The sequence below is a fragment of the Melanerpes formicivorus genome, unplaced genomic scaffold, assembly GCF_026170545.1.
Source record: "Melanerpes formicivorus ecotype bairdi unplaced genomic scaffold, bMelFor1.0.p_v2 SCAF_6, whole genome shotgun sequence".
Classification (NCBI taxonomy): domain Eukaryota; kingdom Metazoa; phylum Chordata; class Aves; order Piciformes; family Picidae; genus Melanerpes; species Melanerpes formicivorus.
Window position 1 is genome coordinate 34879340 of NW_027142358.1, and position 16908 is coordinate 34896247.

At 54.0% G+C, this 16908-nt stretch overlaps 2 protein-coding genes across 3 annotated transcripts; one reads left to right on the forward strand and one right to left on the reverse strand.

Annotated features, from left to right (window-relative positions):
• The first annotated feature begins 575 nt into the window (after positions 1 to 575).
• On the forward strand, positions 576 to 3809 carry PSTK (phosphoseryl-tRNA kinase). Its single transcript, XM_068140455.1, has 6 exons — positions 576 to 833; positions 1035 to 1320; positions 1700 to 1913; positions 2331 to 2406; positions 3386 to 3479; positions 3604 to 3809. Exons 1-6 carry the CDS (start codon positions 597 to 599, stop codon positions 3807 to 3809), a joined length of 1113 nt encoding a protein of 370 aa, XP_067996556.1. The 5' UTR covers positions 576 to 596.
• A 361-nt stretch (positions 3810 to 4170) lies between these two features.
• IKZF5 (IKAROS family zinc finger 5) lies at positions 4171 to 16907 on the reverse strand. 2 transcript variants are annotated; one of them, XM_068140460.1, is made up of 6 exons: positions 16823 to 16907; positions 15218 to 15283; positions 14300 to 14394; positions 13793 to 13956; positions 13333 to 13515; positions 4171 to 8181 (listed from the first exon to the last, which is right to left on the reverse strand). In XM_068140460.1, the coding sequence occupies exons 4-6, from the start codon at positions 13923 to 13925 to the stop codon at positions 7238 to 7240; spliced, it is 1260 nt and encodes a 419-aa protein (XP_067996561.1). In that variant the 5' UTR covers positions 13926 to 13956; positions 14300 to 14394; positions 15218 to 15283; positions 16823 to 16907; the 3' UTR covers positions 4171 to 7237. The 2 variants fall into 2 exon arrangements, with proteins under 2 accessions (XP_067996561.1, XP_067996562.1); XM_068140461.1 differs by lacking the exon at positions 14300 to 14394.
• Between the last annotated feature and the right edge of the window lies 1 nt (position 16908).

A 16908-nucleotide genomic window follows, 5' to 3' on the forward strand; every position in this document is an offset into this window, starting at 1 on the left:
AGGGCTCTGAGCAACCTGCTCTAGTTGCAGATGTCCCTGCTGGCTGCGGGAGGGTTGGACGAGATGGCCTTTAGTGTCCCTCCCAACCTAAAGCGTTCCACGATCAGACTCTAAACCCCACACTGTCTGTGTCCGTGAGCAAGCTGTGGGAACATGGAGTGAAGTGACTGAACTGTGAGGTGGCCTCACCGACCAAAGAACCCAAAATCTATTGCAGGCAGAAGTCTGCACTGGCAGGAAGCATCTGCCAGAGAACCTTCCCTAGCTCCTCAGAATCCTGACCTGCTGTCAACCATTCCTGCCCTTCAGCCCTTAACTCACGCGGCTGTCATCAAAAGCTGAATCACCAGCGTCAGCACACCGCCTGGGTGCTCGCCGCATGGTCACAGCCAGCCGCCCCGCGGGACACGGCCGGGCTGCCCAGCCCCCGCCGCTTCCGGCCCGGCTGAACCAGCCCCGAGCCCCGCACCGCGCCCCGCCCCGCGCCGCGCCCCGCCCCGCGCCCCGCCCCTCCCGGCGACGCCATGACGACAGCCGGGGGCCGCCCCCCGCGCATGCGCGCTCCAGCGCCGACCGCGGGCGGGCCGGCCTGACGCATGGCGGCGGCAGAAGAGGAAGAGGAGGCGGGCAGCGCCGGGCGCGCCAGGGTGGGCCTGTGCGTGCTGTGCGGCCTACCGGCGGCCGGCAAGTCCACCCTGGCCCGCGCCCTGCGCCGCCAACTGCCGCAGCGCCCGGGCTGGGCCTGCGCCCTCCTCACCTACGACGAGCTGATCCCGCCGGAAGCCTTCGGCCCCTGCGAGCCGGAAGCGGAGTCAGAGGAGCCGTCCTCATTGGTCAGTGCGGCTCTACTTCCGCTGCTCCCATTGGCCACCCTGGGGGCGGCGCTCGTTGCTAGGCAGCGCGGCGCGTCCTCACGCGGGGCCTCCCCGGTACCGGGGCCCGGACGGGGCGAGCGGCGGAGCGGGACCCCGGGGAGCTCAGCAGCGGCGCCATGGGAACCCGGGCCTTCATCCTTCCGCTGCCTTCCTCCGCAGCTGCCGCGCTGGAAGCGGAGCCGGCGGGAGCTGCTGCAGTGCCTGGAGAGCTTCCTGCTGGCGCTGCTCACCGGGGAGCCGCTCTCCCGCCCTGCCACCGCCACCCAGCCGGCCTGGGAGCGCTTCCTGGCCTGCTGCCGGCAGCAGGGGCTGCTCTCAGCGGAAAGCCACGCCGGAGCTGGTAACCGGATACTGGCAGCCGCGTCTGGGCCCCTCTACCTGGTCTTGGACGACAACTTTTATTACCAGAGCATGCGATACGAGGTGTACCAGCTGGCTCGCAAATGTAATTCCTCTGCCTCCCTGTGCATGAGAGCGTTTGCAGCGCTGTAGGAGGTCCAGCGGCCTTTAACTGCCTTAAGTGTTCTTGTGTAACATCTGTTACTCTGAGCTGCTGCATCCCTGCAGCAGAGCAATCATCACCTTTGTCCCTGTGACATGAGGTATTGCGAGATCACCTAAAGCCTTTCTCATGTGCATTGGCCTCAGAAATTACTACTGGAGCAGCCTGCTAGGCTGCTTGCAGTCTTTCATAGCTGGTGTTTTCAGGCTCAGAAGTCATGTAGCAGCTCCTCATTCACATGAAGCCTTTCTGGTAGGTGTTACTCTCAGCAGTTTCCACTTGACCAGTTTGAAGGGGAAGTTCTCTGTTTATGTTCTTTTAGATTCCTTGAGCTTCTGCCAGCTCTTTTTAGAGTGCCCACTTGAATGCTGCTTGCAGAGAAATCGTCTCAGGAGCCAGCCCTTACCTGACCAGACAATATCTCTGATGGCAAACAGAATAGAAATGCCTGATCTCAAGAAGAATGCCTGGGAGCAGAACAGCCTCCTTCTGCAAAGCCTTGGCACTTCAGAGCACCCCTGTGCTACTGGGCTGAGGTGAGGGGTTTCACTAAGTACTGATTTCAGAAATGGGGGGCCAGAAGCACTCTACTGCATCCACACAGGATGTTAACACTCTCCCTGTGGTGATGTTTGGAAGCCAGCCCCTTACACACACCACGTTTGCCAGGTGTTGGGAGCTTACAGCCACCACTCCTTGCAGAGTTAACCTGCAAACTAACTGCATTTCCCCAGTGCTGGTGAGGAGTTGTGTCACTTGCCTGAGACATGCAGAGTGGAAATCACTCCTGTAGCCTGAGCTGTAATTGTCTTTCATCTCACCTGCTGTACAAAGACCATTGCATTGATTACCTCAACTGAACTTGTGCCTTTTCTCCTCTGTGCTCAGGTGAAAAAGGGACACTTCAGTGAGCCTGTTTGATGAATGCCTTTCACTGTTGTTTGTTTTCTTAGTGAGCAGATCATTGGTTTGCTGGCCACTGCTCTGGAAAACCCACTCAAGCAGAATGAGGAGAGCACTGAGCAGAAGGTAGCCCTGCTTGTCTTCACAGCCATGTCTCTTGCAGGTGGTGGATGGCTTGTTCCTGAGCTGTGCCAGAGCACCCTGATGACAGGAAACAGCCATTGCATTCCTGGGTGTCAAAATGCACACCAGAGAGTTTCTCCTATTTGAAATGGGTATTTCTGGCCCCCTATGAAGGCAGCCCCCTGTTGTGTTTGTTGTGTTCTGGGGTGTTTAACAAAACTGTGGAGCTGTCACATCACACTGAGGAAAATGACCTTCACTTCTTAGCACAGAGCCACAGAATGGCTTGAGTGGGAAGGGACCTTAGAAATCATCTAGTTCCAGCCCCCCTGCCCTGGGCAGAGACACTTCCCACCAGACCAGGTTGCTCAAAGCCTCCTCCAGCCTGGTCTTAAACACTTCCAGGGCTGAGGTGTCCACAACTTCTCTGGGTGGCTCATTCCTGTGTTCCCCCACCCTCATAGTAAAGAGCTTCTTCCTAATGCCCAATTTAAATCTACCCTGCTCTAGTTTCAAACCATTGCCCCTTGTCCTGTCACCACAAGCCCTTATAAAAAAGCCCCTCTGCAGCTCTCCTGTAGCCCACTTCAGGTACTGGAATGCTGAACAGCCCCAGCTCCCTTAGCCTGTCCCTATAAGGGAGGTGCTCCAGCCCTCTGATCATCTGTGTGGCCTCCTCTGGGCCCTCTTCAACAGATCAACATCTTTCTTGTGTTGGTGGCTGCAGAGTTGGATGCAGTGCTGCAGGTGCAGTGTCAGAAGGGCAGAATCACCTCCCTTGACCTGCTGGCCATAGGTACACCACAGATGCCAGTCTCTGGCAGTCACCCATGTGTGCCTACCTGGCTCCTAATGCAGCAGAGCAGGCATGAGCCGTGCTGGTCGCTGTGTTGCTACTAAGGTACTTGAGAAGCTGGTGACAGCCTACATCAGCTGTTCTGTGCTTGCATATGACCTTCCTCCCTGTTGGTGCCCCCTGCAGGAAGCAGCCCGGGCAATCTCTGCGGCCAGTGCCATCCACCAGGCAGACCAGGCCTGCAGGCGCATCATCTCCCAGGCCATGAGGGATGCCAAAGGTACAGGCAGGAGCCAGCCCTGCAGGTGTGGCTGAGGCAGGTGGCCTTCAGCAGTCTGCTCAGCTAGTGGGAGAGCTGCAGCCAAAGCCTGTCAATTAAAAGCTCAGCTTTCATTTTCTTCCAGATCAAAGTGTCCTGCCAGGGGAGATGAAGAGCCTGGCAGAAGAACTCAGCAAGCTCAAAGCAGGACTCCTGGAAGGCCTGCGGCAGGGAAGCAACTGGGAAGCCCAAATGTGCCTGGAAAACCAGCAATCCAGCCCTGCTGCCTGGGGCATCTCCTCCTTCCAGCACCAAGCAACCAAAGTGCTCAATAAATACATTTCCAAGTAATGCCCTGGGGGTGGTTTGTGTTTTAAGAGTCCACAGTGCTTAAAGTGCAGCACAGCTCAAACCCCTTGAGACAGCTTCCTCCTCTGGAGGCCTGTGCCCAGGCATATCATGGAGCAGAGCCTCCTAGCAGCTCCCCAGCATCAGCACAGGCTGGGGGACGATGTGGTAGCAGCCCTGGGGAGTACCTAACCAGGCCCTGTACCTGGAGACATTCAATGTCAGCCTGGCCCAGGGGGGACTCTCCCTGCTTACTGCAGTGGGGTTGGACTAGATGACCTTTCCAGGTCCTTTCCAACTCAATTCAGCCCATGATTAGGGAAGAGAAATGCACTCACATTTGCCTTTGAAGCTCAAACCAGCCTTAGATTTTATTTGAACTTCAGAGACTTGTGGGAAAGGTTCCCCTGGGGGGCACACCTAGAAGGCATCTAGTCCTGTTTCCTGCTTACTGCTGGACTAACTTCAGGCTGCAGCAGCTTTCTGAAAGCCTTCTCCAGCTGAGGTTTGGAAGAGCACCTTGGTGACTAGCTTTGCCCTGCCAAAGGGGTGGCTGAGGATTTCCAGAGCACACCTTTCTAAGTAGGTAGAAAACCAAGGAGATGGGTGGCTCTTGGCTCCTTTGCTTGTTTCCCTGACAGAAAGAGCAAAGAACAGAAACCTGGCAGCTGTGTGCATGTAGGCTTAACTCCAGGGCCCCAAGGAGCTCAAAATGTGCTGGCAGCTTCCAAGCTGCTAATACCAACGTACACAGAAGCTCCTCCTGCAGTGACACCACCTCACCAGGACAAACACTCTGATTTCAGACACAGAACTCCTGATCAGAAGGAAACAGGAGCATGAGGAAACAAAGAAATTGGAGGAAGAGCAAATGTTTAACAGTGAAAAGGAGTAAAAGTGGGGCCTGGTTCAGCACTAAAATCAAGCCTTTTCCAGTTGAGCAGAGTGAAACACATGTTCCTTTGCTCACCCAAAGTCAAGCTTGGCTTCCTCACCACATCCTGGACCACAGCTGGTCAGCAGCAGGTCAGCAGCTGCACCTGCTGCAGCTCAGGCACTTCACAGAAGCCCTCCTTAGAAAGTGTTACTTTATTCATATCTTACAAAAGCAAAGCTTCACAATGTGGACTGCACTGGACAGAGTCAAGTGATGTCAGAATTCACCTCGGCAGCTGAAAACATTCACTGCATGGTAAGGTTCCTGGGACAGCTCTACCAGGCCTCATGGCTTTGCACAGCAGGTATCTCCTTACAGTGAAACACAGGCGATGAACAAAGCAGGGGGCTGGAAGCACACACACCGAGACTGCTCCATGAGAAACGCCTCAGCAGGGGGGAGACCTCCTGAAGCACAACATCCATTTGCTGTAGATTTTCAAAGCAGCTTCAAATTAGGAGAAAACTTGCCAGTGAAGCCTTCTGAATTACATTCCCTTTGTCAGGAAGGAACCAAAACCAACCAAGCAACTCCCCCACACCCCCCCCAGGCATCCTGGAACAACACAGAGAGGCAGATCGTGTGGCTAGGACACACTGCTGGAACCTGGCCTCCAGCACTGACTTCATCTGACAATGCCAAGGGTTTCTCTCAAATTCTTCTCTAAACATGCATCTGGGAAAAAAAAGCCAACCACTTTTCCTTCCTAGCTGCATCACAGCTGGGTTAAGAATTAACCAAGATAATCTGCTGTGATCTCCAGCCCAGTGTTTGCATGTTCACTGAACAGTCTGCACCCAGACTCCTATAAATAGTGCATGTTAAAAAGGTCAACAAATCTATCAAACCATCTAGGACAGGGAAAACAAAACCCCCACCAAGTTCATGTTTTGCCCCTACAGAAGTTAACAGAATCAAGCTGCAGAGAAATTTCAGCTCCCTCCCAAGCTTGCCTGTTGATAGAAGTTAAATTGCACATCATCAGCTTAAAATAAAAGGCTTTGGGGTTTGTTCAGAACAAGTTTGGGCAGTGTAGCACGTGGGGATTGCAGTATGGCAAGTCCTCCTGACCAAGGACTCCATCCCATAATGCCTGACAAATGATCCTGCTGGACTCTGCAAGGCCTGCTTGTGCAAGGGAACCACCAGGATGCAAACCAGTTTGCCAGTACTGATTCAGGACTTCAAGCACTCTGTACCCAAGTCTGAAAACCCGACCTGAAAATCCTCCTTCAGACCTGCTCAGCAGACAGAAAACCAAAGCAGACTCCTAGGAAGGAGAGCCAAGTGCAAGGGACATCTTCAGCCACCATCTCTGCCCAGGCTCCTCACTCACAACGACCTCACCTGGCTGCTTCTCCCGTGCCAGCCACCCCAGCGGCTCGCAGAGCCCAGACGCCCTGCCCCTTGCTCCTGGCACACCAAAAGGACAAGCAAGTGGGGGAGGGGGCAAGAGAAACTAAGCTCCAAGTGGGCTGAAGTTGGCAACAGGCTGGATCACACACCTTGCCAGCACACAGGCAACCTGTCTGCTGCAGCTTGGCCCCAGATAAAACTGAACTGATGGCTCCTTTGCAAACCAGCTGCTTGTTCCTACGAGAACTTCTGCCAGGAGACAGCCAGGAGACGGCAGCCTGACTGTGCAAACGGCAGGCAGCTGTACGAGTTAGCTTGAGGCAGCTGAAAGCCCCACAGAGTGTCTGTTAGTTCTACAAGCTCTTGCCTATGACTGCTCCAAAATGACCTCCTTTCACCAAGAGTGAGCTGGAGCAAGCTGGTAAGGGTGCTTCAGGTGAGGGTGTCCTGTTCAGTGTTGTTTGCCTAGCGAATGACAAGCTCTCAACTCCCTTCCTGCCCAGGTTTCAGTCACCACAACCTGCCATCTTCTTTAAAACACAACAAATTGGGGTTCAAGCCCTAGCATGAGGAGTTTGGCCTATACTAGCCCAAACCATCTTATTAACCCTCAGCAGATAACAGCAAGTTTTACATCCAATTGAATTTGTAAGCCCAAGCTGCTCCTGTTTGGCTTTGCAGCTTTCCCAGCTACACTTACAGGGACAAGCACATCTCCAAAGTCACTACAGCTATCCTTGCATTAACCTGTCCTATTTGATGGTGAGTATACTTTCTCTTGCCCTACTAGACAGGCTGCAAGTTGCATCCTGTGTCTCAGGACACAAGCTCTGCTCCTAGGCTTGCAGAATGTGTGCTGGGATGAAGTGGAAGCAGCTTCGATGCAGCAGCCAGAGCAGGTGAGCGCTTCCCAGCCCTCAGCCCAGGCTCCTGGCTGGCTTTTGCCAGGCCACACACAAAACCAGCACCACACCTCAAGATCAAATTCCCCTGGCAAGTTTAAAACAGCACAAATTCGCCTCCTGTGTCGAAGTGATGGATGTGAAAACCTCCTCCTGGGCACGTGCAAGCCTTCCCTCCCCCAGCATGAACAACAGACTGCAGTACCTTACAAACCTAGGCCAGGGCAGCTGCTCAGTCAGTGCTGGCTGTGCTGGCCCCGCGCAAAGTGGCAAGCGAAGTCGTACTTGTTTTTGCACTTGCAGCCACAGATGTTGCACTGGAAGGGGTTCTCAAAGCCGTGGCAGCCCATGTGGATGGTGTACAGGATGTTGTCTGCAAAGTACATGTCACAGTGCTGGCAGTGGTGCAGCAGCTGCGGGTCCTGCACCGGCAGGGTGGGGGCCGGCGTGCTGGGCTGGCTGTTGCTTATGCTGGGGGTGCTGGTGCGGGCGCTGCGCTCGCTGCTGGGGCCTGCCACGGGGCTGTAGTTCCTCTGGCTGTGCGCGGGCCGGGGCTCGGGGCTGGTGGGGGAGGAGCTCTGAGGAATACTTGCTGACACAGCAGAAACCACCGCGGGCGCGGCGGGCTGCTGGATCAGGAAAGGCTTCTCGTCCTGACAGGAGACCACGTCGGGAGAGGCTGGGGCTTGGGTTTCAGGGGGCAAGCTCGATAACTGTCCAGCTAAGGTAGAGAGCTGGTTTAGAGGATTATCCACCATGAGGTCCTGCGGGTCTCTCGGCAGCCCGCCGCCCTGGGCCGGCTTGGCCATGCCTTCGTAGGCCTCCGGCTGGATGCTGGGGATCTCGTGCGTGAAGTCGTTCAGGTAGTCTGGCTTCTGAACCACCATGGAGGGCGGGCTCAGGTTGATTAAGGCCCTTCTGCTGTACCCCAGATTGCTGCTCTTCTTCTGCAGCACGCCCCACATCTTCTTGCTGCTGAGGGAGGCCCTGGTGCCCTTGGCGGGCACCATCTTGTGCTTGCGGCGGCGGTGGTGGGACAGGTTGCTCCGGTCGCTGCAGCGGAAGGAGCACAGCTCGCACTTGTAGGGCTTCTCGCCCGTGTGGGAGCGCATGTGGGCCTCCAGGTGACGCTCATAGGCTGATGCAAAGGGACACAAGTGGCACCTGTGTGGCTTCTCACCTGGAAAACGAGAGTGCGTTACAGCAGGGCACCGCGGTGCCGGCCGCAGAGGCCTTGCGCAGAACAGACCGCGGCTCACTGGGAGCTGCTCGCCAGGCAGCTCAGCTGCAGCGTCAGGATACCGAGCCCTGAGCTTAGCTGGGCCCTTGGTGAAGGAGCAGGGTGCATGTAGGTGTCTGCCTCACCCAAGAGGTACTGATCATCAGACAAAAAGGTGCCCAGGTTAGGGAAGTGCAGCGCTGATGCCAAGGACAGCAGGCAGCGGCGTTTGTGCTCCTCGCTGCATCCAGCCCTCGCCGACACAGCGATGGCTGCACCACCACACTGCAGCATTCCCAAGGACAACTGTGCTTACACACTGAGGGAGGCTACCCTCTTGGTGTCTGCTAAACACCCTGGAACTGTTATCCCAATGACCCATGGACACACTCACCCGCTCAAGAACTCGGTTCTGAAGAGGGTCTTGGAGATGAAGAGTTGAAGAAAACAACAGCCAGCCCTGGAGAGCCAGGTGCTCTCTCACACCACAGTACCAGAGAGTCTCCTTCCTGAGAGGCACAACTTGGCTCTTCTTTTAAACATTTAGAGATACTGACACCTTTAAAAGGCCTCTGAAAAACTTTCCAATGCAACTACATGCCCCCACCCTCATAGCTAAACACTTTGGCACTTCTGATTTGCCTTTCCTAACAGATCACTGGCAGAAGCTTGCAGATCCAGATCTGCAGTGCCAGGAATGCCTGAAGGATCTGAGGCACATGAGGTGCTGGAATGACACATCATCTTAGCCTCCTGTCTGGAGGGCAAGGGCAACCTCGAGGTCACTGCTGTGCAGCTCATTCCCTCGCCACACAGCAAGACAGCCTCACAGCAAAGGTGAGTGGGCTGCTTCTCTGCAGCCTTCATGGCTTCTTTAAAGCATCTCCTGTTTCCAGCACAGGCCTTGAACATCCACCCAGAGCAGCTCTAACAGCCAGGATGCAGCAAGGGCCACTCATGCTGCAAGCACTGTCCACACCCTGGAAGACAGCACCTGACTGACACAGAAAGGCAACCCCAAGCTGAGCATCCCATAGTTTGGAATCTCAGCCTGGAATACTTCCTGGAAGCCTTTTTTCCTTACATCACTGGCTCTTCAGGAGGAAAGAAGGCAATTCCTGTGCTAGCTGTTAAGCATTTGATGTGCCCCAGCTGAAACCACGAGCTCTCCACAAGGATGTCTGGGTGTGTGCAGAGACCTGGAGGTTTGGGAACAGCCCCCATGGAAAGCCTGACAGAGTCCCTGCATTCCCAGAGAGTCTGGCAGTCTGGGCTGACTTCATTCCACCCTGCTTACACAGAGATAAGGATTTGCATGCCCTGTTGCATGCCCTTAATACCATGCAGCTGGTGAACCACTAATTATGGTGCTGTCAGCCTCAGCAGGAAGTTGATTCTGCAGCAAGTTGCACTTCATGCTGGCAGTGTGATGGTGTCTGGCTCGTAATTGCTTTGGCAGGTACCTTGCTATGCTTGCACGCTATCCAGGATGCATCATCTTCTACCTGCACTGCCCTGAGGCTACCAGCCAGCTACCACTGCCCTATTGTAATGCTGATTCAGTCACTCTGAGCCCTCACACTCCGTGCAGTTAATCTCTCGGCCTTTTGGCATGCTTCTCTCCTACAATTCTGAGCAAAACTACACTCAGGTCTTGGATCTCCCTGCCCTTGAGTGGGAAAAAACCAACAAAACAAACAAGACAGCAAAGAGAACTCCTCCAAAAAACCCACAACCACCAAAGAACAAACACACACCAAAACCAAACACCACCTCACACAAAATCCCCAAGCAAACCAGAGGCTCCACAGGGTTGGGTTGGCTGGAAAAGGCCTTTGAGATCACGGAGTCCAACCATCACATAACTCTGCCAAGGCTGCTGCTAAACCACGTCCCTCAGCACCACAACCTACAAGGCTTGCAAATCCCTCCAGGGAGGATGGTTCAGCCACTGCCCTGGGCACCCTGTGCCAGTGTTTGAGAGCCTTTCAGTGAGGGATGTTTTTCTAACCTCCAACCTAACCCTCCCCCCATGCAATGTGATGCTGCATTCTCCTGTCCTATCACTCCTTATCAGGCAGAAGAAACTGACCCCCCCTCACTCCAACCTCCATTCAGGTAGCTGTCATGAGTGAGGTGGTCTCCCCTCAGCCTCCTTTTCTCCAGTCTGCACCCCCCCAGTTCCTTCAGCTGCTCCTCCCCAGCCCTGTTCTCCAGACCCCCCCCAGCTTTGTTGCCCTTCTCTGTGCTCATTTCAGCACCTCAACATCTTTCTTGTAATGAGGGCCCCAAACTGAACACAGGATTCCAGGTGCAGCCTCACCAGTGCTGAGTACAGGGAACAATCACTTCCCTGGTCCTGCTGCCTGCACCTTTGCTGATCCAGGCCAGGATGCTGGTGGCCTTCTTGGCCACCTGGGCACACCCTTGCTCATGTTCAGCCCCAGGTCTCTCTCTGCTGGGCAGTTTCCAGCCACTATTCCCCAAGCCTGGAGCATTCATGAAGTTGCTGTGACTCAAATGCAGGACTCAGCACTAGGGCCTTGCTGAAGCCCTCCCTGCTCTGGAGTGCCTTGTCCCTGTGCAAAGAGACAAAGCAAGGCTTTCTGAAGAGCCACTGAGGTGCTGCCAAAATGATGTTGCAGTGGGACACTCTACAGGGCAGCACTAACATCAAGGACATGCAATGTACTCTCAAACCCAGAGAAACCAGAAGGACTGTGGCTGCCTAACCCATACCCCCAAAGAGGCTGTAGCCCTTCACTGCTGCAGCATGCTCCTGGTGTCTCATCAGCTGTTGGATGGGAAGCATTCACTGTGTGAAGGTGTCTCCAGACTGCTGACAGCAGGCCCCTGGCTCCCCCTCTCACTGCTTGCCAGGTTTCTGGAACAGAACTCAGCCTGCATGCTTTTGCAGCAGTGATGAGTGCCTCCCTTTTGGCAACCTCTTGCCAGCACCCCTGTGAAGGGTTCCTTAGCAGATGAGCTGTGCACACACTCCCTGGCAATGGGAATCCCTGCAGCAGCACCGAGGCAAGCCACAGCCTGCTCACAAAGCTCCTTCCTCCAGTACAATCCGGGGTGCACCACTGCCCTGTTCTTGGCACTGCTGAGGCAATACCTCAAATACTGGGTCCAGTTCTGGGCCCTCACTACAAAAAAGCTAGTCCAGAAAGAAGCTGGTGAAGGGTCTGGCAAACAAGTCTCATGAGGAGCAGCTGAGGGAACTGGGATTGTTTGATGTGCATAACAGGAGGCTGAGCAGAGACCTCATTGTAAGTCCCTGAAGGGAGGCTGTCATAAGGTGGTCTTGGTCTCTTCTTCCTAGTATCAAGTGACAGAACAAGAAGAAATGGCCTCAGATTGTGCCAGGGGAAGTTTTAGACTGGACTTTAGGAAAAAGCTCTGTGCTGCAAGAGTGGTCAGGCACTGGCAGAGGCTGCCCAGGGAGGTGGTGCAGTCACCATCCCTGGAGGTGCTCAAGAAACCTGTGGACATGATTTAATGGCCATGGCCACCTTAGGTCAATGGTTGTACTCAATGATCTTAGAGGTGCTGTGCAAGCACTTGACTTCCCCAAAACACATCCTGAGAGTGACTGTGTAACAGCAACGGTTCCCAGCAAGGAGAGAACCACAGCCAACAGTAACCCTAACTAAGGAGAGCTACAGTTACAGCCAAGTTGCAACAAGTGTGCGTCCTCCAAAGCTCCCAGAAGGACACCTTCCCAGGAGCAGGGCATGACACACCTCAGGACAGCCCCTAGCAGACTGGGAACCTGCAAACACTCGTACTCTTTGCAGGGTAAGCCTTCCTTTCTCCCTTTCCTCATTAGGTAGCTGCTATAAAGTGGTTAGTACTGGTGTAATATACTCAGCAGGCATCACAGTCAGACTTCACAAGGGCCCTTTGCTTGTTTTCTCTGGCTGGCTTGGTCCCATTTGTTTCCACCAAGAAGTCAGAGCTGAAGAGTTTAGGATATTCTAACTCTACTGAGAGCTTTGCTTTTCAGCTTTCTAAACCCAAGAGGGACAAAGGCTCTTAAACAAGCCTCACTAAGCATCTTTTCACACTGTTACCAACCACCTGTTTGATTATATACCCTCAAGTTTGACTATTCTGCCACCATCATTCTTCCGAGTGTGCTTTGTACTTGCCCATGTACAATGTGGGACAAACCAGGAGTACTTTCACAGCTAAACAAGAGAGGAGGGAAAGCCTCTACAGATCTCCACGTGGCAGTAGGTACATTCTGCACTTCTCTAACCAGCAGGGGAAAACCAAAAGTTACATTTAGGGCCCTTCAATTTACACTGGTGCTTTCATGTTAAACTTCACTCCCATACATAGCCAACAAAACTCCAAAGCTCCCTTCCAACCCCTGCCACTCTGTGACTGTGATAAACCTCTCAAACCAGCTGAGTGACTCCAAGAACCATCCCATTACTTGAAGATAGAAGAATAGAATAGAATAGACCAGACCAGATTGGAAGAGACCTTCAAGATCATCGTGTCCAACCCATCAACCAATCCAACCCACCTAAACAACTAACCCATGGCACCAAGCACCCCATCAAGTCTCCTCCTGAACACCTCCAGAGATGGGGACTCCACCACCTCCCCAGGCAGCCCATTCCAATGGGCAATCACTCTCTCTGTGTAAAACTTCCTAACCTCCAGCCTAAACCTCCCCTGGCGCAGCCTGAGACTGTGTCCTCTTGTTCTGGTGATGGCTGCCTGGGAGAAGAGACCAACCTCTGCCTGGCTACAACCTCCCTTCAGGGAGTTGTAGAGAGCAATGAGGTCACCCCTGAGTCTCCTCCTCTCCAGGCTAAGCAGCCCCAGCTCCCTCAGCCTCTCCTCACAGGGCTGTGTTCCAAACCCCTCACCAACTTCGTTGCCCTTCTCTGGACTCGTTCCAGCAGCTCAACCTCCTTCCTAACCTGAGGGGCCCAGAACTGGACACAGGACTCGAGGTGTGGCCTAACCAGTGCAGTGTGCAGGGGCAGAGTGACCTCCCTGCTCCTGCTGGCCACACTGTTGCTGATGCAGGCCAGGATGCCACTGGCCCTCTCCCACCCCCCAGATGCAAAGCAGTGGCAGGTTTCCCACCTGTGTGGATCCTGATGTGCTCGATCAGCCGTGCTGTTCCTTTGCTGGCGTAGTTGCAGTATCGACACTTCAGCTTTCCATCGAAGGTCCTTTCAAACCCATCCACTAACATTCCTGAGTTTTCATCCAGTGAAACTTCAACAGAAGGATGATCCAGGCCATTCTGATCACCTTCAGTCCCAGCTGGGAATAAGCCAACAGAGATGTCAGTTAAGACTCAGCGAGAGATCACCTGCAGTGCTGTGGGAATGTGCCAAGTGTCTTTTGCTTCTCGACACCCTTTAAACACACAGGGCTATAAGATCATAGCCTGGTCAGAACAAAGGTGTGTGCACAGCTTGGGTGACATGAAAACATCCATCAGAAATGACTCCAGACAGCCACAGCAGCCTGCCTAATTATCTAGAGTATAACCAGTGCAGTTACTCCGAATGACCAAAGAGCCCAGGAACAAGCTTACCTCCCTGAAGAGGCTCTGCCTCCTTGTCTCCACTCACTGAGCCAGAGATCATATTCACATGGTGGGTCTGCTGGGTGAGGTACTCCTGGAAATCCTTTACAAAGTCCAGAGGTTCTGGCTTCTTCTCACCCATATTCACTCCTTGTGTTTGCAGCCTCTTGTGCCTAGAAACAAAAACATTTCCCAAGCCGAAGTGACACAGAATTGTCCCTGCCCATGGCAGGGGGGTGGAACTGGATGATCCTTGTGGTCCCTTCCAGCCCTGACTGATACTGTGATACTATGACAAACAACCAGGGCTGGGTTTTCCCAAGTGAAGGATCACTTTTATCAGACCCAGTGCACAAACTGACAAGAACTTGTAACTCATTAAAAACATGCATTGTCAAATACATACTGCTGGGGAAAGCATTTGCAGCAGCAGTAACACACAGACAGCCCCAAGCTGGGTCAAATGGTGTAGTGACCAAGACCATGCTGTCTTTTGCTTTTTTAAATGGATTGTACCTGAATTTCAGCTCCCTGCTAAGTAGCAAACATGCTCCAAAGTGCACTCCCAACAGGTCAGATAGAAAACACAGAGCACAGCTTCTGTACCTTTCCTGGAAGGGAATAAAGAAGGCAATGCAGTCCGTCATTCCTCCCAGCTCACAGGAGCTGCCAGAAAGAAACTTCCCCAAAGCTTTCACATGCAGCTCCCTGCTGTAAGTGTTGTTAACACAGTGCCACTGCCAGCAAAAGCCTGCCAAAGGCTCTATCCACTCCTGGTTGCCTCACAGATCATCTGCTCTGGTGAGCACCTGGCTCCACACAAATCCCAGACCCGAGTGAGTCAGGTAGGGCAACTGTAAGGCTGGGAAACCAGCTGAACATCACTGATGAGCAAGGATGGAAAGAAGCCTTATCAAAGGCGGAATTTCACAGTTCTCCCAGCATGTGAGTTTCATGCTCTGCACAGACACCTTCACTGATGTCATTATTCAGCACTGAAATCACAAGCATCTTCACTGGAAGTCATTGGTCATGCTCTTCTCTGGGGCTGTAAATGACAAACCTCCAGAGTCTCCATTTGCAGTGACTTTGTGAAGACAGAGTCCAGGATTCAGTTGGAAAGAGGGCACTGAGTCACTCCCGTTACTGCTCAGGAATAAGCTCTAAGGCTACATCTTGGTAAGAATATCTTTTTCTTTTCCCAGTAGCTACTAACCCAGGCATTAGGTGACCTACAAAAGCTCAAGCCCCGAGTTCAAGGCCACATTTACACACCTTCTCCTCTATTTTCAAAGTCATTTAGAAGTGTTAGCTCATTTTCAGTATCCAGAGGAGTATCTTCCCTTCCATCCTGTCTCAGTGTGCTCAGCCACCACCACTATTGCCACCAGCAAGTTAGTTTTGAACACATCTTTACATAGCAATTTTGCCTACCCTCTTTCAGGTGTCACCAGCCTTCTGCAGGCTTAAGTTAATTTGTGTTCCATTTGTTGGTGTCTCCTGCAATAAAACAAAGATGTCAAGACAGCAATGTAAGACAGGGAGAAGGAGGACAACGCAAAGCAGAGCTCTGACCAGGCTGAACTACAATCGCAGAGAGTAACAACTTCAAACTATTCTAAACAGGGAGTGGTTCAACATGAAACAACGTTGAAGGTGCACACTTTGACAGAAGAATCTGTGTAACACTTTGTGTAAGGCATGAAGACTCACTTGATGGATCTACTTTCCTAACGACATTGACTTGTTACACAAGACATAATGAAATGTGACTGGGGGAAAGGCTTTGTTTTGGTGATCCTCTTTGTACAAACTTCCCTTCTCTGCTTCACTGATTCTTCCAGGGGTTCTCTCGTGGCAGTGCAGGTAAATTGCCCCAATTGAAGCACTGCCTCAAACCTCTACAAAGAGCCTTTTGTGACTTCATGTGGCGTTTCTTATAGGTATACAAGCAGCACTTCTCCTTCTCAGGGGAGAATGACGAGGATCAGATGCTCGCTGTCATTAGTGCAAACTAGTAAATGCAATGCTAATCATTAGAAACCTGAGCAGAGCAGCTCGTGTTTCAGGGGCTGATGACAGCAGATGTTCCTCAAGTCTTGCTCAGGACATTTTCTGCATAGACAACTGCACCCTCCCCAGCTTTATAGGCTGGTGGGTAGAGCGCTGGGTATTTGCTTTCTGCAGGGGCACAACTGTTGGGCTTCCCACTGGCTACCCTGCCCGTGGGTATGGAGTTTACCGTCTGATGAGACCCATGGGACGAAGGGGTGTTGTAAATGTCTTGCCTACAGAATTCTGCTAAAGAAAATCATTCAGACACAGCAAAGCCAGTCATTTAACACGGAGAACAAGACCTCCAACTGCCCTAACTGCGAGAGACTAAAACGACTGAGACCCACACGTGTCTATCCCGTTGTGCTAGAAGGAACCCAGGGTCGGAAAGCCGGAGATGTCTGTGCCCCAGACACATCTTTTTCCACTCAAATATCTTACAACTGAGGCAGGAGGAAGAATCCCAAACTCTCCCCCAGCCCTTCCTGCTGCTTCCCAGGGAAGCCTCCCCGAGCCCCAGGGGCTGTCATCAAAGCAAGCTGCCTGCTCGCCGCCACCTCCCTCCCTCCCGCCCCGCAGGAGGTGCGAATACCCCCGCGCCTCCTCCACCTTCTCCGACCCGCGACACGTTCGCTCGTGGGCGGGAAGCCACACAGCCAGGGCAGACTCCTGCCTGCGGCTGGCTGCCTCCTGCCTGCGGCTGGCTGCCGCCCGGCTCCGCGCCACGGCAGAAGCCGAGGGGCTGCCCCGGCCTCCGCTGCCGGCGGGGCGGCACGGCACGGCCCTGGCGGCCGCCTGTGCCCCCCCGCTCCCCGCGGCGACCCGCGGGCAGCCTCCGCGCCGCCCGGCCCCTCGCGCCAGGGGGAGGCCCCGGCAGGGGGACCCCGCGGCCGCCGGGCAGAGGTCTCGCGGCCGCCGGGCAGAGGTGTCACGGGCAGGGCCCGCGCCGCCGCCGCCGCCGCCCCCTCCCGGAGCGCTACTCACCGCCACCGGCGCCGCGCCGCGCCGCCGCCCGCCCCTCGCCCCGCCGCCGCCATGTCTGCCGCGCCTCCCGCGGCCCGGCCCGGCCC

Bases quoted from the DNA above. Each gene is read 5' to 3' on its own strand.
- PSTK (XM_068140455.1), top strand. From the start codon at position 597: ATGGCGGCGGCAGAAGAGGAAGAGGAGGCGGGCAGCGCCGGGCGCGCC. The intron at 834-1,034 runs GTCAGTGCGGCT...CTTCCTCCGCAG, and splicing joins CAGAGGAGCCGTCCTCATTG to CTGCCGCGCTGGAAGCGGAG. The intron at 3,480-3,603 runs GTACAGGCAGGA...ATTTTCTTCCAG, and splicing joins GGCCATGAGGGATGCCAAAG to ATCAAAGTGTCCTGCCAGGG.
- IKZF5 (XM_068140461.1), bottom strand. From the start codon at position 13,925: ATGGGTGAGAAGAAGCCAGAACCTCTGGACTTTGTAAAGGATTTCCAG. The intron at 13,516-13,792 runs GTAAGCTTGTTC...GCTTATTCCCAG, and splicing joins GGCAGAGCCTCTTCAGGGAG to CTGGGACTGAAGGTGATCAG. The intron at 8,182-13,332 runs GTGGGAAACCTG...CTCGTTTTCCAG, and splicing joins GCACATCAGGATCCACACAG to GTGAGAAGCCACACAGGTGC.